The sequence below is a fragment of the Aulonocara stuartgranti genome, assembly GCF_965226115.1.
Source record: "Aulonocara stuartgranti genome assembly, chromosome: 3".
NCBI classification, from domain to species: domain Eukaryota; kingdom Metazoa; phylum Chordata; class Actinopteri; order Cichliformes; family Cichlidae; genus Aulonocara; species Aulonocara stuartgranti.
The window spans coordinates 10814521-10834940 of record NC_138941.1 but is presented as its reverse complement, the minus strand read 5'-3'; the positions used below and the strand labels follow the sequence as shown (position 1 = coordinate 10834940).

The 20420-nt window shown below is 41.4% G+C and overlaps 2 protein-coding genes across 7 annotated transcripts in view; one reads left to right on the top strand and one right to left on the bottom strand.

Annotated features, from left to right (window-relative positions):
* The window catches only part of LOC309702186 (protein NLRC3-like), a 374484-nt gene that overhangs the window by 171911 nt on the left and 182153 nt on the right, over positions 1–20420 (bottom strand). For all 6 annotated transcript variants that reach the window (XM_082526675.1, XM_082526674.1, XM_082526672.1 and 3 more), the window contains 2 exons: positions 15470–15643; positions 4860–5033 (listed from right to left, as the gene is read on the bottom strand). In XM_082526675.1, coding sequence (XP_082382801.1) covers positions 4860–5033; positions 15470–15643 — 348 coding nt within the window. The remainder of the gene's footprint in view (positions 1–4859; positions 5034–15469; positions 15644–20420) is intronic.
* The window catches only part of LOC309702377 (uncharacterized protein), a 202004-nt gene that overhangs the window by 48587 nt on the left and 132997 nt on the right, over positions 1–20420 (top strand). The window lies entirely within an intron of this gene.

Below are 20420 nucleotides of genomic sequence, written 5' to 3'. Positions count from 1 at the left end.
AGAAAGGTTGGTGATGAGCACCGACAATTTCAGGAAAAGTGGGAAATGCAATATTTCTTTGTTGAGCACAGGGGCACCCCGACCTGTCTTATTTGCACAGAGAAAGTTGCGCTGCACAAGGAATACAATTTGAAACGTCATTACACAACTAGACATGCTGAGCTGGATGCAAAATACCAGGGAGACGAGAGAGCGAACCGGGTTGCCAGTCTTAAAACAGATCTACTGAGGCAGCAAGATTTCTCCAAGAAAGCAACCAAAGAGAATAATGCAGCAGTCGGAGCCACGTGGTTAGTGAGATGATTGCTAAAGCAGGGAAGCCATTCACAGAAGGTGCATTTGTCTAAAAGTGCATATTGCAGGCTGCAAATATAGTCTGTCCGGGAAAGAAAGGTCAGTTTAGCAACATCAGCCTTTCTGCCAACACCGCAGCAGATCGCATTTCTGACCTGTCAAGTGACATTTATGACCAACTGTGTGAGAAAGCCAAATGTTTCAGTGTATACTCAGTCGCTCTTGATGAGACCACAGACATCACCGACACTGCCCAGCTCCCAATGTATGTCCGTGGTGTTGATGACAGTTTTGAAGTGATGGAGGAGCTGCTCACAGTAATTCCAATGCATGGCCAGACCACCGCTCAGCAGATATTTACAAGCTGTGTGATGCCATTGAGAATGTTGGTTTGCCATGGAAGAGGTTTGTTGGAATAACAACAGATGGAGCGCCATCAATGACAGGGAGGAAACATGGACTGGTGGCACAAAACAAACTGGAAGAGGAAGGCGTGGAGGAGGCCATTGCTCTGCACTGCATCATCCATCAGCAGGTCCTTTGCAGCAAATGCCTGAAGTTTGACAATGTGATGTCTATTGTTGTGAAATGCATCAACCAAATCAGATCCAGGGGCTTAAAGCACCGAAGGTTCTGTGCTTTTTTAGAGGAAATGGAGTCAGAATATGGGGATGTGCTCGACTTCACTGAGGTACGTTGGCTCAGCAGGGGAAATGTATTAAAGAGACTTTTTGAGTTGAGAGCAGAAGTGAAGCCTTCATGGAGAAGGATGGAGTTAGTGTTCCTGTGCTAACTCATCCCAAATGGCTCATGGACTCAGCTTTTCTTGTTGATATGACACATGAGCTTAATGTACTGAACAAGACGTTACAAGGCCAGGGGCAACTTGTCAGTGCTGCCTATGACAACGTGAGAGCATTCTCCACAAAACTGGCGCTCTGGAAAGCTCAGCTCTCTCAGACAAACCTTTGCCATTTCCCAGCATGCAAGGCACTCGTGGATGCAGGCACACCATTCAGTGCTGACGAGTATGTTGATGTCATTTTGAGGCTACAGGAGGAATTTGATCACAGATTTGCTGACTTCAAGACACACAGAGCCACCTTTCACATTTTTGCAGACCCCTTCTCCTTTGATGTGCAAGATGCCCCTTCTGTGCTTCAAATGGAGCTCATTGAGCTGCAGTGCAACTCTGAACTCAAAGCAAAGTTCAGGGAGGTGAGTGGAAAAGCAGACAAGCTTGGACAATTTTTGAGAGAATTGAGCCCTAGTTTCCCTCGGCTTTCCCGAATGTTCAAGCGGACCATGTGCCTTTTTGGTAGCACATACTTGTGCCAAAAGCTCTTCTCCACTTTGAACTTCAATAAGTCCAAGTACAGGTCCAGACTTACGGATGATCATCTTCAAGACATACTGAGGGTCGCAACTGCTTCCTCCCTCAGGCCAAATCTGGCTCGGCTATGCGAGAGGAAACGCTGCCAGGTCTCTAGCAGCAAGGAGTAGGCAAGAGAAGCCATGTTCAGAAGAACAGTTCATTTTCTACAGTGTTCCATTCATGTTCAGAAGAAGGTTATAGAACTGTTAATACAGACATTTCAATCTAAACAATGCAGATATAGAAGACTGAAAGAAACACACAAGTTCACTGACTAAAAATATCTTATTATTATTTTATTTATGTATTACAGATTGATTGATTTTCTTATTAATTCTTAATTTGTTTATTTATTTTTCATATTTTCTGTTAAAAAATAAAAATAAAGAGATTTGAGAAGATTGGAATTTTTTAACCATGTCTTTCTTGTGGAAAACCTAATGCGGCCCAGCCTCACCCAGACTCTGCCTGCAGCGGCCCCCAGCTAAATTGAGTTTGAGACCCCTGTCCTACACCATAAATCAGTAAGAGAGGGTACGACCTCTCTCATGGCCCCAAGTGGTGTGTGCATGCCAGAGCACTCTGGAAGGCACACAGAGTCTTTACAGACTACTAAGGATCAAACCTCTATCATCATCCAATCGATTATAAAACTAAGCATGTATGAGTAAATATTTTTAAGCATATCCCATATGGAAAAGACTAAAAACTTATATGATGAAAGTCATACTCACGAAAGTGGCCATTTCCTCATTACTTTCATATATTGTTTTAGTAAGTATCGAAAACATACAAGTTTCATTATATAATTTTTCAAGGGATCTTATATCTGTTTTCACTCTTGTATGCTTTTCATACAAGTTTCACACAAGACAGATACAAACTTTATAAGATTTATATATCTTTTCCATATGGGAAATGACAATCAACAATATAAAGCTTACAGCTGGTTTTAATAACAACATTTATTTGTTTCTCAAATGAGAAAGAGCTATCGAGAAACACTCCTAAATCTTGAGTTCTTAACTTTTCCAGTGGGCCAAATTCAACATTATCTGCTAATGCTAAATAGGCTGCCGTTATTAACTAATGCTAATTGGATGTGAATTAGCATTATGCACTAATGCTAACACTTACTTTTTAACAATGTGAGTAGCTAATGCTAACACTATTTCCCTTAACTTTATAACAATGTGAACGGCTAATGCTAACACTCTTTTCCCTAGCAATACAACATCTGAGCTGCTAATGCTGAGTAGGTCGCCATTAGCACCTACGTCTAATTAAAGGCAAATACGCATTAGAACCTAATGCTCATATCGTTTTCCTTTGCTTTATAACAATGTGAGCAGCTACTGCTAAATAGCATTAGCTAATAACAGCAGTCTAATTTAATGTAAGTTAGCCTCATTTGCATTATAACGATGTGAGGAGTTAATGCTAAGTATGCTGCCATTAGCAGCTAATTCTAATTAGGGGTGAATAATTATTACCAGCTAATGCTAATATCGTTTTCTCTTCCCTTTTAACAATGTGAGCAGCTAGTGCTGGGTAGGCTGGTGCTAGCAGCTAATACTAAAGCTAAAGCTAATTTGATGTGAATTAGCATTACATTAGTGAGGAGTTAATGCTAAGTAGACTTCCATTACAGGTAATGCTAATTTTAGGTATTTAGGAATTGGCAGCTAATGCTAATACCATATTTTCTTGCATTATAACAATATGACCAGCTAATGCTAAGTAGGTTGCCGTTATTAGCTAATACTAATTTGAGGTGAATTAGCATTATCCGCTTATGCTAACAATGTTTTTTCTTACTTTTTAACAATATGAGTAGCTAATCTGAACATTTTTTAAAATTTAATTTTAACTTTTCCCCTGCGATGTGAAGAGGTAATGCTAAATAGCACGCCATTAGTGGCTAATTCTAATTTTAGATGAAAAAGCATTAAAAGCTAATGCTAATACCATATTTTCTTGATTTATATCAATATGAGTAGCTAATGCTAGGTATGTAGCCATCATTAGCTAATGCTAATTTAGGTGAATTAGCATCATCCGCTTATGCTAACAATGTGTTTTTTTACTTTTTAACAATACGCCATTAGTGGCCAATTCTAATGTTAGATGAGAAAGCATTAACAGCTAATGCTCATACTGTTTGCTTTGTAAGAATGACAGCAGCTAATGATATGAAGTCTACCGTTGTTAACTAATGTTAATTTGATGTGAATTAGCATTATCCGATAATGGTAACTCTTTTCCCCTGCATTACAACGACGTCAGGAGTTAATGCTAAGTAGGCTGCCATTAGGGGCTAACTCTAATTAGGGGTGAACAATTATTAGCAGCTAATGCTAATACCGTTTTCTCTTTCCTTATAACAACTTGAGCAGCTAATGCTAATTTGATGTGAATTAGCATTATATTAGTGAGCAGTTATTGCTAAGTAGGCTACCATTAGCAGCTAAAGCTAATTTGAGGTGAATAAGCATTAGTAGCTAACGCTAATACCCTTTTCTCTTGTGTTATAATGATGTGAAACGTTAATATTGTTCTCAAACAACAGAATGAGAATGAAATATTGATTCTAACAGGGCCCATAAACAGTATTAGCTTAGCAGCATTAGCTTATCAGAGTTTCCATCATGGTCACATAAATCCTTAGCAGAGCAAAGTGGCCTACTTAGCAATAGCTGCTCAAGTTGTAGAAAGCAAGGGAAAACAGTAATAGCATTAGCTGCTAAATGTGCACTTGAGAACAAATTTATTGTTAATTCAGCTGTGAATGTAGAGTTTGTCATTATTTAAGCTTCCATTTCCAAATGTTAGCTGCTCCTGTCTGCCTCTTTGTCACAAACACAGACTGAAATGATTCACAGCCTTGTTTCATCCTTCTGTCACTGTGGACATACAGCATGGGAAACATACACATGGCTGACACTTTATTAGGTACACTGGTATCTATCTCAGGTACACCTGTGACCTAAATGTTCCTGCAACCAGACTCCTTGGAGACCCCTACATAAATATCCATGAACTATCCAGCTAGACTAGTGTGTCTGTCCCTGAAAATATTCCTGCATGTGTGATTGTTCATGTCTCATCTGCAGGAAACAAACAGGAAGTGAGTGAAGGACACAGGAAATGTTTCCAGCTCTTCCTCCTCTATCAGACATTCTCTCCATACCTGAGAGTGTCCAGTCTCCAGCCTGGATCCTTCAGTCCAGCCGACAGCAGCTTAATTCCTGAATCACCTGGATGATTGTAGCTCAGGTCCAGCTGTCTCAGATGGGAGGGGTTGGAGGTCAGACCTGAGGCCAGAGAAGTACAGCCTTCCTCTGTGATCAGACAGCCTGACAGACTGCAGACACACAAAACAACAATCAATCTGTCAACAATCGTTTTCTCTTCGTCACAATAACATCTATCCATCCATACATCCATTCAATGTAACTTTATTTATAAGTTACAATACCCAACAGACAACAACAGTCATCTGAAGCTGTTTAACAGTGTAAGGTAACTGCCTCCACTGTGAGCAGCACTTGGTGATGGTGGGAAGAAGAACTCCCTTTGACACAAAGATCCTCTCAGTGAAAACAGGCTCCAGGAGGACCATCTACCATGACTGGTTGCAGGGTGAGGGGAAAGAGAAGAACATGAACATCAAGAATGCAGCGAGTGGTAAAATAATAATAATAATAATGGATTGGATTTATATAGCGCTTTTCAAGGCACCCAAAGCGCTTTACAATGCCACTATTCAGTCACTCTCACATTCATACACTGGTGGAGGCAGCTACGGTTGTAGCCACAGCTGCCCTGGGGCAGACTGACAGAAGCGAGGCTGCCATATCGCGCCATCGGCCCCTCTGGCCAACACCAGTAGGCAAGTAGGGTAAAGCCCAAGGACACAACGACCAGGACAGAGAGCCCAGGGATCGAACCGGTGACCTTCCGGTTACAGATGCGATTCCCAACCCCCTGAGCCACGGTCGCCCTAAATAAAGATTTGACCTCAGTGTGCTCAGTGTTCCTGTCTATTCCTAACATATTCCTAACACGATAGCTGCACTTTAGAGCTCTAAAACTGGAACTGACACATAAAAATACTGAGAACACAGACTAGCAGCCACTGCATGGCCTCGAGTACGTATGTGGTGCGTTCAAAGAGCATCAGCATAGACATGGTGGGTTCAACAATATAGGACATAACAATTTCTATGGCGAAAATACTATCAATGAATGAGCCATAACATTTTAGCCATGTAAACATGTTATCAGTGGGCTTTCCAACAACTTGCATTGATCATTAAAGGATAAAATACGTGAGTCGAGGTCACTACGAGCCATGCGAGGGTCAAACATGGCAGAGAACCTTCCAGCAGCATCTTGGTTTATAATCCGCCTTTGGATCATCAGTTTAGGAGATGAAGGATCCAAGTAAAATAACAAGTTAAAAAATATGCAGCTATGGTCACTCACATGGACATCCTCCACACTTACATCATGTATATTTAAACCCAGGGAGAAAACAAGATCCAGTGTGTGACCCTTTGTATGTGTGGGGCCAGAAACATGCTGCCTAAAGTTAAAAGACTCAGTGACAGTGATGAGCTCAGCAGCAGTGTTACAGGATGCTTCATCAATATGACGGCTCAAATCTCCCAACCTTCTCCAATGAAATGATGGATGTCAGAAGGTCATTAAATTCAGTTAGAAAGACCCCATCAGGTAGAATAAAATACAATAACTGGTTTTTAGAGAACTGACCATCATCTGTGACTCAAATGCAGAAAAGGAGTCCGAGGTCATCAGACTGCATGTGAATCTGTCCTGGTAAACAACAGCGAGTCCTCCACCACGTCCTAAAAGACGCGGAGTTCAGATGACGGAGCAGCCAGCCGGGCAGATTTCATTCAAGTGGACATAATCAATGTTCCCTCTAAGCTGCGCACGGGCGCAATCCGCTGACACGCTCTCTGCACACAGAGATTCTGCATTGCGCACAAAAAGATATCTAACAGGCTGTGAGGCTCCTGAACTCTCTGCCCCCCTCTCACGGACAATAACCATATCCAACTTCTTAATAGCAATGAACTGGTCTGCATTGGTGCATCATATATCTTTATTCTCTTCCCCCTCCTGCCCCCCCTCCTTCTTAAATAGATAACTATCATATCTGATATCATATCTCACAGTACAATAATATTGAATGGGTTGCATTGTTGTACTTTGTCATGTTTCTCAGGTCTTTGTCTGATTTTCTACGAACATTACTTGTCATGTTCTCATGTTGTTGCTAAGGATTGTCTTATTGCATTGGAGTCACACTGGGTTAAATATGTACACTTGGGTTTTAAGGGGTATTTATTATTTTCTTTTTTTTTGGGTTGTATGGAAGCCCCAAACGCAATTTCATTGTTCTTGACAATGACAATAAATAAATAAATACTAAATACTAAATACTAACCTGAATTGAAATTAAAATAAATACGTTAACAATTCTGCTTTGCAGTGTTAGTCAGTGACTGGCTGCTCCAGTATTTAGAACGATGCCACCTTATCCCATAGTCCAGCCAATGATTCACATTCGTATATACGCAGCTAATCAACGTCGCTGACGGGCTATGACAGCGTCCTCATGTGCCGACACCGGTGTTTTGGTTGATGTAGAGTGAAGCCACGTTAATGACAACGTGATCCAGTGATCCAAGGGACCGCTCAGGGAGTTTGTGTGTTCGCTCAGACACATGAAACATTAGAGGGAACATTGGACATAATTCTTATTTTGCTGCCACGTCTCAGTCAGACACATGAAATCTAGAGACTCTTTAATAAAGAGATCGCTTAGAATAAATGATTTGTTTGTTATGGAGCGAACGTTAAGCGGGGCCAACCGAGTTGATGACGGTCGATCTGCAAAATCAACAGCTGACTGCAGCGGCACTTGAAATAAAGACAATGCAGACCTGTGGACCTGCTGGGCAGGGCAGCGACTCCAGAGCTGGGGGAAGCAATGATCGATGAGCAGACATAGCTGTTATCAATAAAAACAGTGAACGTTTGACGGACACACCGTGAGAAAAACTGCTTCTGAGCCACAGAGCCCAGGTCCCAGTCACCGGCGTAACATATTAACTAAATGTCAGGAGAGGAAGTGGACGCAGGCACCAGGATTCTCCCCACAGCCAAGAAGCTAGCCTCTGGTAGCTTCTCAGTTTCACCTGGACGTCGGCCCTCGTTCCCCTTTTCCATCTCTTGAGGGTGAAAGTCCTGCGGGTTGTGAAGAGTAGCACACCAGGGGAGGAAGAGTTTTTCTGTTCAGCTGTTACAGTAGCTCTCCACTGAATCTTTGATGTTAAACGCTTTAAGACCTACCATAGAACCAAGTCTGCCAGAGCTTATCTTTAGATTTTTACATGCTGTAGTGCAGACCTTCCCAAACTGTGGTGCCCGCCCCCTAGGGGGGGCGCAGAGCCATGGCAGGGGGGGCGCGGTATGAAAAGGGAGGGGAACAAAACGCTTGAACACTGCTAGCACGGCGCCCACAGAAACGCAAAGCAGGAGATGAAGCATCGCTGAATATGTTTCCAAACCAACTTCATTCTAAGCCAAAGACTAGAAAATATGGTGAAGCAAATCTGCCCTTTGGCTTCACCTGCACAGGTGCTGAGGTAGGTCCCTGCGTCGGGAGCAGCGCTGGGCTCTTCCAATCATGGACAAACAGGATCCCACATTCTTAATTTTTAGTTCACAAACACTTGTTGTAGTGACTAACTACTCCTGACATGTTGGAGATGTTTGCTCTTTATAGAGTAAAGTTACAGCGGGATACAAATAACATCAGGCTGATCCTGCCACGATTTGTTCCCTCGATTCAAATCACAGACAAACAGGATCCCACAGCTGTTTATGTTTTTGAACCCATTTTGCACAGAGAGGCATTTTTTGAAAATGTATTGACAGCAATGTTGATTAGTATTACAGAAGAAGAAAAAACAACTACCCGTGACGCCTTTGTAAATGGAGGGACAGTAACTGCGTGTGAAACCTGCAGATACTCAGATTAACAGTATTTTGTCTCTGTCTGCCATTCTGCAATTCATCTCACATAAACAATAACGTGACGTGAAAAAAGGCGCAACCTTTGACGTTGCCAGATGAACTCTGTATTCCTCGTCCGCAAAAAAGGAGTTTTAAAAAAATCTCAGTTTTTGGTGATTTGAAACACTGTTTGGATGAAACAGCTGCGTTTTCAAAAATACCCGTGTAGGTGCGGACGTAGCGTAAAAGATTTAGTAGTTTATTTTCTTACTACCTGTAATTTATTGCAGATTACTTGTATTTGCTTAATTGTTTACTAAATGTTTGAGGTGTGAAATAAACCGCAATGGAGCAAAATATGGGCGTGTGTGGTTGGAGGATGTGTTAGTGCGTGTGCGTGCTGTTCACGCGCCGGGGGGGAGGCGAACGTTTTTCGTGTAAAACAAAGGGGGGCCCAGCAAAAAAAGTTTGGGAACCACTGCTGTAGTGCCATTTTGGGGAGCAGTTCAAGTTGCTATACATCAATACAACCGTTATAGCCCAAATTTTAATAATATGTATGCATTCAGTCCATAGTAACTACATATACATATATACATATACAGCAAAAAGTGCAATAAACTAGAACAAATTGAAAATTGTTTTGTTTTGTATTTTTACATATATTTGTAGTTGGAGAAATTTAAGAGGTTTATCCCTCAAAACGGAAGAACTAAAAAAGTTGCACAAAATAGTTTCCAACCACAGGAAATGTAATTTGAGTGTATCCATAGTTGTATTTTTGAGATACACCAAATTGTATATACTGCATGAAAAACTAAAATAAATACTACCATGTGAATTTGCAAGAAAAACTTCAGTGCATCAAAATAAACTATTTCCAACTGTGTAATTTGAGTTCTAAGCCTCCCAGAAACTATACTGAAAGGGTAAACTCAAACATGACTTTTAAAAACACCAGTGTAGGCTTCAAGGTAAAAAAAACAAACAAACAAACAACTAGAATTTTCGCAAAAACGACGTCACTTCAGGTTTCGGGCAGGTAATGGCGGACATACGATAGTTTGGGCTGACATCTATTCCAACGTAGGAAGTGCTATGAACATCTGATCGGATTGGTAAAGCGTGTTTCTGGAATATTACTTTTTTGTTGCTGCAAGTGCTTTTCATGCAACTTTTGCAAAGCTATGTGTGGAAGGAAACGGTGACCTAGGATAAGCTGGATACATAAGATGTAAGTACAACTCCGGTTTCACATGCAAAATTAAAAATTATTGCACTAGCTTGTGTGGTTGCCGATCTACAGGCATTTAAAAATAGTTACGCAAAACTGAGCGTTCCCACTCTGACCGGCCTTAAAGGGTTAACAGTATCTCCCAATCATAATTTAAAGCAGCAGAAATTAAGTCAGAACTCAAAAGAGCAAAAATGACATTACAAAAAATGATTGACGACAGTGAAAAACTACATTGTTGCCTCCAGCAAGCTGCAGCGGCGGCAAAGCCAAACACAGGCGCCATCTTGTTTGACAGAAGAACGTAGCACACAGCAGCTACAAGCATAGAGTGCACCACTATTGTTCAAATGGAAGAAATAGAAAACACTCAATAAATCCTTCCACAGCTGAAACTAATGTAGACAATGTCAGGGGAGGAAGTCAAACTGAACTTATGACACCAAGCACGATAACTACCAAAATAATGCAGGAAAAGTAAACTAAGAAACCCTAAAGCAACTAAACAGAGCAGCTAGCAATAAACAAGAAGTGTAAACTATAAAAACATAGAAGCTAAATGCTAACATGGCTAACACTATCATCACTGTATGTAGCCCGACTCTTCTCACAGCAACATACAACTGTCATGGCTAGACATCTCACTGATTGGCTCATGTTAGCTTGTGAAAATATAACGTCCCAGCAGTACTAGCTGTTTTATATACCGTACTTTCACGACCATAAGGCGCACTTAAAAGTCTTAGATTTTCTTCAAAAAGTGCGGCGCGCCCTATAGCGCAGTGCGCCCTGTGTGTTGTAAGGAGGACGTAGTAGAGAACACCATGAGAACGCTAAAGGGTGAAGTGTGGGCGTTGATCGTATATACCGGACAATCGCACATACCTGTCTAAAAGGACAGGTATCTGCGTTATGCAGAACATCGTTGTTTTAACAACCCTGAAAATGGCAAAGAGACACGCTTATGAAGCACAGTTTAAACTGAAGGCCATCAGCTACGCGGAGGAACATGGAAATCGAGCAGCCGCGAGAGAATTTAAGATTAACGAATCGATGGTTCGCAAATGGAGGAAGCTAGAAAACAAGCTCCGGCAGGTCAAGAAAACGCAGCTGAGTTTCCGCGGACATAAGGCGAGGTGGCCCGAGTTGGAGGAAAGACTCGAGCGGTGGATCATCGAGCAAAGAGCGAGCGGGAGAAGCCTTTCGACTTCACCATTCGGCTAAAAGCAGTTTCACTAGCTGAAGAGATGAACATTGAACATTTCCGAGGAGGCCCGTCTTGGTGCTTTCGTTTGATGAAACGGTGCCATTTTTCCATCCGGACCAGGACTACGGTAGCGCAGCAACTTCCAGCGGATTATAAGGAAAAGCTGGCCATCTTCTCCTACTGCAGCAAACACATCGGCGACAAAAACATCCAGCCCAGCCACATCACAAACATGGACGAGGTCCCGCTCACTTTTGACATCCCGGTGAGTCACACTGTGGAGAAGAAGGGGACCAGCACGGTAGCGATACGCACAACGGGGTATGAAAAGTCTTCTTTTACTGTTGTGCTTGGCTGCCATGCTAATGGACAGAAACTGCCGCCTATGGTGATTTTTAAGCGAAAGACTTTGCCTAAAGAGAAGTTTCCAGCAGGAATCATCATTAAGGCAAACGAAAAGGGCTGGATGGATGAGGAAATGATGAAAGACTGGCTGAGGGAGGTGTATGTAAGGAGACCAGGTGGTTTTTTCCACGCATCACCATCGCTGTTGATCTGTGACTCTATGCGTGCCCATCTCACAGCCGATGTGAAAAAACTAGTGAAACAAATGAACTGTGAGCTTGCTGTCATTCCGGGAGGCCTGACAAAGGAACTCCAACCGCTGGACATCGGTGTGAACCGCCCGTTCAAAGTAAGGCTGCGAGCGGCCTGGGAGCGATGGATGACCGATGGAGACCACAGTTTCACTAAGAGTGGAAGGCAGCGCCGGGCGAGTTACGCCACAATTTGCCAATGGATTGTAGATGCTTGGGCTAACATGTCTGCTGGCACTGTTGTTCGAGCTTTCGCAAAAGCCGGCATCGTTTCCGAGGAGCCGCACGGCACGGAAAGTGACTCTGACAGTGAAGAAAGTGAACCTGGCATGTTTGATGGAGATTTAGCGCAGCTGTTCAATTCAGACACAGAGGATGAGGACTTCGATGGGTTTGATTGATGATAAAAATGTGAGTACCAAACTTTGTTTTGCTCCTGCTTTATTTTTAAATACGCACACTTGTATGCTTGTGTGTTGTTGATGATGACGATTACTGGTAATAAAAATGTGAATAAGGTAACGAACTCAGGTTTGCTCCCGCTTTATTTTTAAATACGCATACGGTACTTGTATGCGCCCTATGATCCAGTGCGCCTTATGTCTGTGTTAAATACTGTAATGGCACACATAACTGAGACTGCGCCTTTTAGTACAGTGCGTCTTATGGTCGTGAAAATACGGTACTGTTTAAAATAAGCGAAATGTGCTTATAATGTGTAAATAAAGGCTGAAGCAGCTAGCACTGTTAGCATCAGCACCAAGCCCTGTTACATTTGTACACTGTTAGAGCAATGGCTCCAATCTACAGCCTTTAAAATAATGATTAAAATGCTGTGATTGCAGCCATTCCCCAACTCTCTGTGAATGGTTCTCATGGCTATTGATCAGTGGGCTTTGATCAGTGGGCTTTGATCAGTGGGCTTTGATCAGTGGGCTTTGATCAGTGGGCTTTGATCAATGGTCATGAGAATTTGCATAATTATGATTAAGGAACTGACCTCCCAGCCCATTGTTCCTTCAGTGGGCTGGTTTCAGTCATTATGCAAATGTACTGTTTATAAGATTGAAACCTGCAGTCAGCCGAGATTGAAGAAGTCACCTGGATGATGATGAAACATTTCTCCCACAAAACGCTACGTCCAGATGAACAGAATCAACTTTTGGAGATTTACTTACCTGGATGATTATTGGTTATTGGTAACTTTATTGTCCCTAATGGGAAATTGATTTGCAGTATGTCCGTACAAACAAACAAACAGGCAACCAACACATCACATACACACTCCAAAATAATATAATATAATATAAGCCTGAGAAAACAACCTAGATTTTTCATCAAAAAAGTACAATGTGCAATGGCAACAACACATATGGTTCAGTGTTATTAACTATGATAATAGCAGTAGGTACAAAAGACAATCTATGTCTCTTTGTCTTCACTGCAGGCACTTTATAACGACGACCTGATGGAAGCAGTTGAAAATCATTAAAGAGAGGATGATCTGAACACAACATGACAGAGGTCGCCTTCCTCAGCACCTGCCTGTTATAAAAGTCCACAAGCTGGACCTGAGATCTCCCTGAAATCTTACCAGCCACTTTAACCAGGTTGTTAAGTCTGGTCTTATTATTCAGAGACATATTACCGTACCAAGCAATGATACAGAAAGTTAAAACAGATTCAACAGAGTGATCAGCTAAAAGATGTGGCTGGATAGTATTAAAAGCTGAAGAAAAATCAATAAATAAGAGCTGAGCATGAGCTTTGGCGCCATCAAGATGGCGATAAAGGAAGTTCAACAGAGTGACCACTGCATCATCAACATGTCTACGAGGCCTGTATGCAAATTGTAGAGGGTCTATAAGCTTCTCTACTTGCTAACTGAGAGTCTGAACTAAAACCAGGAAGACTTATCTTATTACAGTCACTGTAACAGTGACCAGTCATGTGTTTCATGCCTGCCCAGGCCACCCTTAAGTTATTGCTACCCATCTCCGCCTCTACCTTATCCTTGTATTTTACTTTGGCTTTTTTAATTTCTGATCTGATCTCCTTCCTAATTTCTCTAACTTTCAAGATATTCCCTTCAATAAAAGCTTTTTTCCTTTCATGAATCAGCCTCATAAGACCTTTTGAAGACCATGGTTTGTTATTAGGAAAAAAATGGAGATGGTGTCAGTCGCATTCTTAGGATTCGCTTTAGGGTGGATGTAAACAATGGTGACGTTGATCTGTGGGAATTCCCTGGGCAGATAAAACGGCCTCAAAGACACAGAGAGGAGCTCAATGTCAGGCAGACACACTTGTCTACGAACGGTCACACTTTTACACCATTTCTGATTTATATACAAACACACTCCTCCTTGAGATTTCTGGGTAGCTCCGGGGTCTCGATCCAAACGTATGGGAAACCCGAAGCCATTTAGTTCCAGAGAACAATCAGGGTCAGAGTCCTTGAGCCAAGTCTCTGTGAATGCCATTAGACATGTATCCCTGTAGCCACGCAAGTGTGCGACATTCAAATGCAGTTCATCCAATTGACTCCTCAGAGACTGCACATTAGCCAGGATTATTGATGGTAAAGGAATGACTCCAAACAACCGTCAGGATTGCCAATAAAATCATGCGAAATAAAAAACCCATCTTCGTTAAAAGAAGTTCCACAAAGCACAAGCCGATGCTATAGAATTTCCTCAGGCAAAAAAATATATATATAAAGGAATAAAAGAATGAAATAAAATAAGTTAAAACACTGACACTGACAGAGAGAGACAACCTGCTGGTCGCCACAAGAGCAGCGCCCCTCTTTCTAGTCTAGTCTAGACTGAGAATGCATCAAGACCACTCACTCACCCTTCCCTCCTGCCTCTCAGCTGCTGAAACTCACAGTTTGTTACCACGGAAGAGTCACTCCTTCATCTGAGATGAAGCCTGATAGTCTGACTGATGCAATATAACATTCAGTCTACACTTTGTTTTTGTGCAAAGATGATAAAGAGGAAATACTAATAACATAAACAAAAATAAATGTCCAATTTAGAAATCTTATTCTTTTTTGCTCTATAAAATAGTTGTTTTTATTTTTCAGTCACTCATCGTAGCAGTAGGATTTACATGAAAATAAAAACAAATTAAGTTTGAGAGAAAAAGTACATTTTTGGCACTCTCTGGGCAACTGACTCAGAGACTCAAATGACTTAAAAAACCCGATTCATTTTGGTGAGTGACTCATTTAAACTCGATTCGGTAAAAAGAATCAAATTTACCATCACTAATACAAATCCCTTTGGAGAAAACAGCTTTAAAACATGTATTGTTAAATTCCAGATGTTTCTTTGCAAGGAAAACTCAGACACTGAAACAATACCACCAGTAACCTCCTACATATGGAAACGTGGTGTCATTAAAGACATAATTTCATTAATACCCAATATCCAGCAAAATATGTAATTTGAACATTTTGTTCCTAACGAAATCAAATGTATATATTGTAGAAGATTAGCCAAATTTATGTAAAATGGCCAGTACATGAATTAAAAAAATAAATAAATAAACAAAATCGTATGACTGTGACAAATTTTACACAGTAATTCAGTCTAATAATCCACTCAAATATAAATATAAGTTTAGCTAAAAGCTCTATAGATAAGTCAATCAATAATATAATTCACATTTTAAATGATCATATGTGTTAACGTTTGAATCCTGACCTGAGAGTTTCCACTGCACACTGTGAACTCTTTAGTCCAGCAGACAGAAGCTTCACTCCTGAATCCTGCAGGTCAGAGTTACTCAGGTCCAGCTCTCTCAGACTGGAGGACTGGGAGCTGAGGACTGAGCACAGAGCTTCACAGCTTCTCTCTGACAGGTTACAGCCACCCAGTCTGAAAAACAAAAGATAATCTATAATACTTATGTAAAGTTTGTTATTATATTACATGCCATCTTTTTATTTTTGATGAAACCTTAACATACTAAGATACAACATCATATGGATGAACTTGAATAAAATGTTTTTTTTAAATTATATCTTTATTTGGATTGGACAAGAAAAAACCATCTGCATAGCAGTATATGAATAACATGGGAACAAAGTCCTTCCAGGTTTTAGATTAAGTCCAGGAGAGCAAATGATAAACAAAGTGATCAGCGGGTGCATATTAACCTCCACTAGCTATTACTAGGACAGTTGCTCGCATGCTCTCCCAAAGGAGATATATAGAACACATTACATGGAACTATAAACATAAACTGGGAGGGGTGCCCATGCTGCAATCATTGTGAACAAATACCTAAATAAACAAACAATAGTAACAGAAGTAAATGTAAAAACAAAACAAAAACAACCAAGTAATAGCGAGATCAAGTGAAGTCAGCCCTCGTGGGGGTGATGAATTGGATCCAATTGTTCCAAATTTGGTAGAATTTGGCTTTTTGATTTCTTAACAGATATGTAAGTTTTTCCATCCTAAATATCTCTAAAATGATCCCAAACCAGTCGTCTAGGGTAGGCTGGGCTGGGCTTAACCATCTTCTAGTAATTTTTTTTTTACTTGCCACCAAGAGTAATTGCACCAACTTAATCTCACTCCTACATTCCAGAAAGGGGACCAAACCCATGTATAAAACCTTAAAATCTAAAGGTATTTGAACGTTAAAGACTGCACTTAAGGAGACCTGAACGTTTTTTAACTTGGGACAGTCCCAAAAGACATGAAAATGGTTAGCAACAGTCGAGCCGCATTGTCTCCAGCATTGCCCCTTTGTACCTCTCCTGATATGGAGTCTTGAAGTACCTAATAATATTCTTCCAGCCATGTTCCTTCCAGCTCATAGAACTGGACGTGGACCACTGGCAGTACAAAACATTTTCCCACTCCCCCACAGAAATAGCAATCCCTGATTCCCTTTCCCATTTATCCTTAGTGTATAAAGTGTTATCCTTGCTGGCACTAGAGAGGGCTTTGTATAGTTTAGAAATAGATTTAGTAGGGGTCATGGTTGTGGCATTTTTCAGGATGAGGAAAAAATGCGACTCAGCATCATTGAAGTTGGCATTCATGATCAATATATGATCTCAGCTGTAAGTATCTATGAATGTTGTATTTTGTCAGGTTGTCCTGTAAGGTCTCAAATCTGAGCACAATATTTCTATGAGTAAGAGAGAGGAATGTTGTAAGGCCACAGGATATCCATGCTTTAAAAGTTACCTGGGAGCTGAGACTCATGAAGGGGACCAGATTCCATCTGTGCAGATCAGCTTTTATACTTGCAGATATTGGCTCGTAGTTTGCCTGAAAGAGCCCCGAGAGGTCCGCAGTCAAATATATTCCCAGGTACTTAATTTTCTCATTATCCCAATTTACTTTAAATTTCCTACGTAAAGCTGCAGAAGCTGTATAATTTAAAGTCATCACCTGTGTTTTTGAAATATTGACCTTATAACCAGATAACTTCCCCAAATCACTTAAAGTAGACATCAACTCACTAAAAGACCTCTCTGGCTCCTCCAGGCAGACCAGTACATCATCCGCGAACATTACCACTTTATGTTCAACTCCTGACAATGCAACACCCCTAATGTTATGATTTTGTCTAATCGTTTGGCCAAATGTTTCTATGAATAAATCAGAGAAGTGGCGAGATTGCACAACCCTGCCTACAGCCATGTTCCAGAGCAAAGGGCTTGGAGAGATCACCATTCACCTTAATACGGGCTGAGGGTCGAGCATACAGACCTTGGATTACTCTAATAAACTTGTCGTGAAAGCCAAACTTCCCCAGAACCTTATACAGAAATACCCATCTGACCGAGTCGAAGGCTTTCTCAGCGTCCAAGCTTCCTATCATTGATTGAGTTTTGTTCTTTTGTATTTGAGCAGAGATGTGTAATATTCTCCTAATGTTGTCAGTTGTTTGTCTATAGTGAATGAAACCAGTCTGATCTAAATCGATGAGGTCAGGTAAAAACTTCTCCAGTCTACGAGCAAGAATAGAAGTAAATAGTTTGTCATCCAAGTTAAGGACACTGATTGGTCGATAGTTTCCACATTCTCGTTTATCTTTCCCCTCTTTTGGGATAATTGAAATAGTTGCCTCCCTCCAGGAGGGTGGGATTTCTCCCTCCTGTAGGATGTAGTTAAATGACTTCAGCAATGTGGGGACTAGATCTGCCCTCAGGGTGCGATACCACTGAGAACTGAACCCGTCCGGCCCAACTGCCTTACCTGGTTTTAATCTGGAAAAAGCATTAATTTCTTCCAATAAAATGGGATGTGTTAGAAGCTCATTTTTGAGAGACGGGAGTGAAGGTAATTCTAGAGAGCTAAGAAAGGCATCAGTACAATTCTCCTCCGTAGCATTGGGCTGTGAGTACAGCTCCCTAAAGAAGGTCTCAAAACATTTCTGAATGTCTTCTAATTTTGATTCCAGAATATTAGTCTTGGGGTCCTTGATTTGGTATATCGCACTTTCCTCTAGTTGTTTGCGTAATTTATTTGCCAGATATTTTGCAGATTTCCCTCCTGTCTCATAGTATTTTTGCCTCAAAAAAATTAAGTTATTTTGGGCCTCCTGGGTGTAAATATCATTAATTTCATCCTGTATTTTCATGATATCCTGCTTCACAGTAGGATTTGCGGTGTTTATGTCTTCCTATTCTTTCAACTTTAAATTTACCTGTAGATCTGCTAACTTTTGCCCTTTAACTCTCTTTAAGTGGGAGGCGATAGAAATTAATTTACCTCTCATTACCGCTTTGAGCGTATCCCAAAGAATAGCTGGAGATACCTCTCCTGTGTCATTAACATCTAGAAATTCTTTAATGTCTACCTTTAATTTGGAAACTATGGCAGGATCATTAAGGTGCGATAACAATTTCCACAGTGTGGTACATTTTTTCCTAGCCACCTGCAAAGATAGAGAGATAGGACTGTGGTCAGATAGATCTCTTGTTAATATGTCAGTGTTTAAATGAACCAGAGTAATGAGTGAAATTTCTGGTAGATGCGTAGCGGTCCCTCCATACATCTATTATCCCCATCTCTACCATATAGGAATTGACTTTTCTAGTAAGTGCTGTTACCTGGTTGGTTGGGGAGGAGGAGTCTAGTTTAGGGTCAAGTCTAAAGTTAAAACCCCCCCACAGACAACTATCCCCTGAGAATCCACCATTAACTCAAACATATTCCTATAGAATAGCCAATCGCTCCCGGGGGGAGCACAAACATTTAAAATTGTGATTTCAGACCCCTCTATCCATTCTGTTATTCTAACCAATCTGCCTTCCTCGTCACAGAGTTCTGAGATATGTTCATAGTTAAGTGTACCAGAGATAAGTGTAGCCACACCCCTCTTGTGTTTGGACTTAACGGAAGAGGAGAATACATATTTAAAACCCTTTCTTTTCAATCTCAAGTGATCTACTTGGTTCATGTGTGTCTCCTGAAGTAATGCAATCTGGGCCTTCTCCTTCCTTAGTTTGGACAGTATCTTATTCATCTTAATCACGTTCAGAACCCCGTTAACATTAAAACAGATTACTTTCACTGACTCACTTCCCATAAAGATATATTAAGTTACCACAGCGCATAAACTCAATAGCAGCAGGCAACCCCCTCTTAAAACAGTAACAAGTGAAAAAAGTTAGGAATGAACTGAAAACATTTGAACATAACTGGAGCTTGAAAGCTCCTAAGCTGGCTTCTGACAGTGGAGCACTTCCACTGACACCCTCACAACTTGAAGGGAAACCCCTTATTACTCCCTGAGTTAGGGGGCTTTCCACTGCGACGTCACTCACAGCACGAGAAGCCCCACCCATTTTAGCTCGACAGTAACCATATTTCACCATGTTGTCCATAGCTAATACATAACATTAAATTCGTTCTCTTCACGTCTGTATACTTGCAGCTTCTCTCTATATCCCGCAGCTCCTCGGATCTGACGCGGACGCCGACCACCAACTCCCCGCCACAGCGGGCATCTTTGTAGTTTTTCTCTGGGGGTTGCCGGTGGTGTAATCACCTTTACCGGCAGGCCCCGACTCGCCAGGTCAGCCGTTGCCTCCTCCACCGTGTTGTAGGTTTTCACTCCTTCGAAAAAAACCTTAAGGCACGCTGAGTAGAGGGTCCTAAACCGTACATTCTTCTCTTTTAGGACCTTTCGTGCCTCTGCATACTCCTTCCTCAAAGCCATGATCTCAGGGGGGTAATCGTGGTCGAGGTTGATCTTGCTGGAATTCAACATAAAACCTTTCTTTTGCCAAGCGAGCCTCAGCACTTCTTCTTTAACCGTGAAGCACAGGAATTTTACCAGGATCGATCTGGGTTGGGAGCCGTCCGGAGGGAGTAACGATAACACTCTGTGTGCTCTCTGAATTTGTAACGGTGTTGATGGTGGGATGGCGAGATTCTCCCGGAGTAGCTTCTCCACAAAGTGGGCCATAGATGGAGCTCCCGATTCTTCTCCCTCCGGCACCCTGTACAGTCTGAGCGACTCCCTCCTCGAGTAAGCCTCCAGTGATGTTAGTTTTGTTTGAAACTTTTCCTGCATGCTTTCTTCCATTTGCGCAACATCTCTAAAGTTAGAAATATCCTGTCTCAGAGTGACGCTGAAAAACTAGTTCATGCATTTATTACTTCCAGGCTGGACTATTGTAAT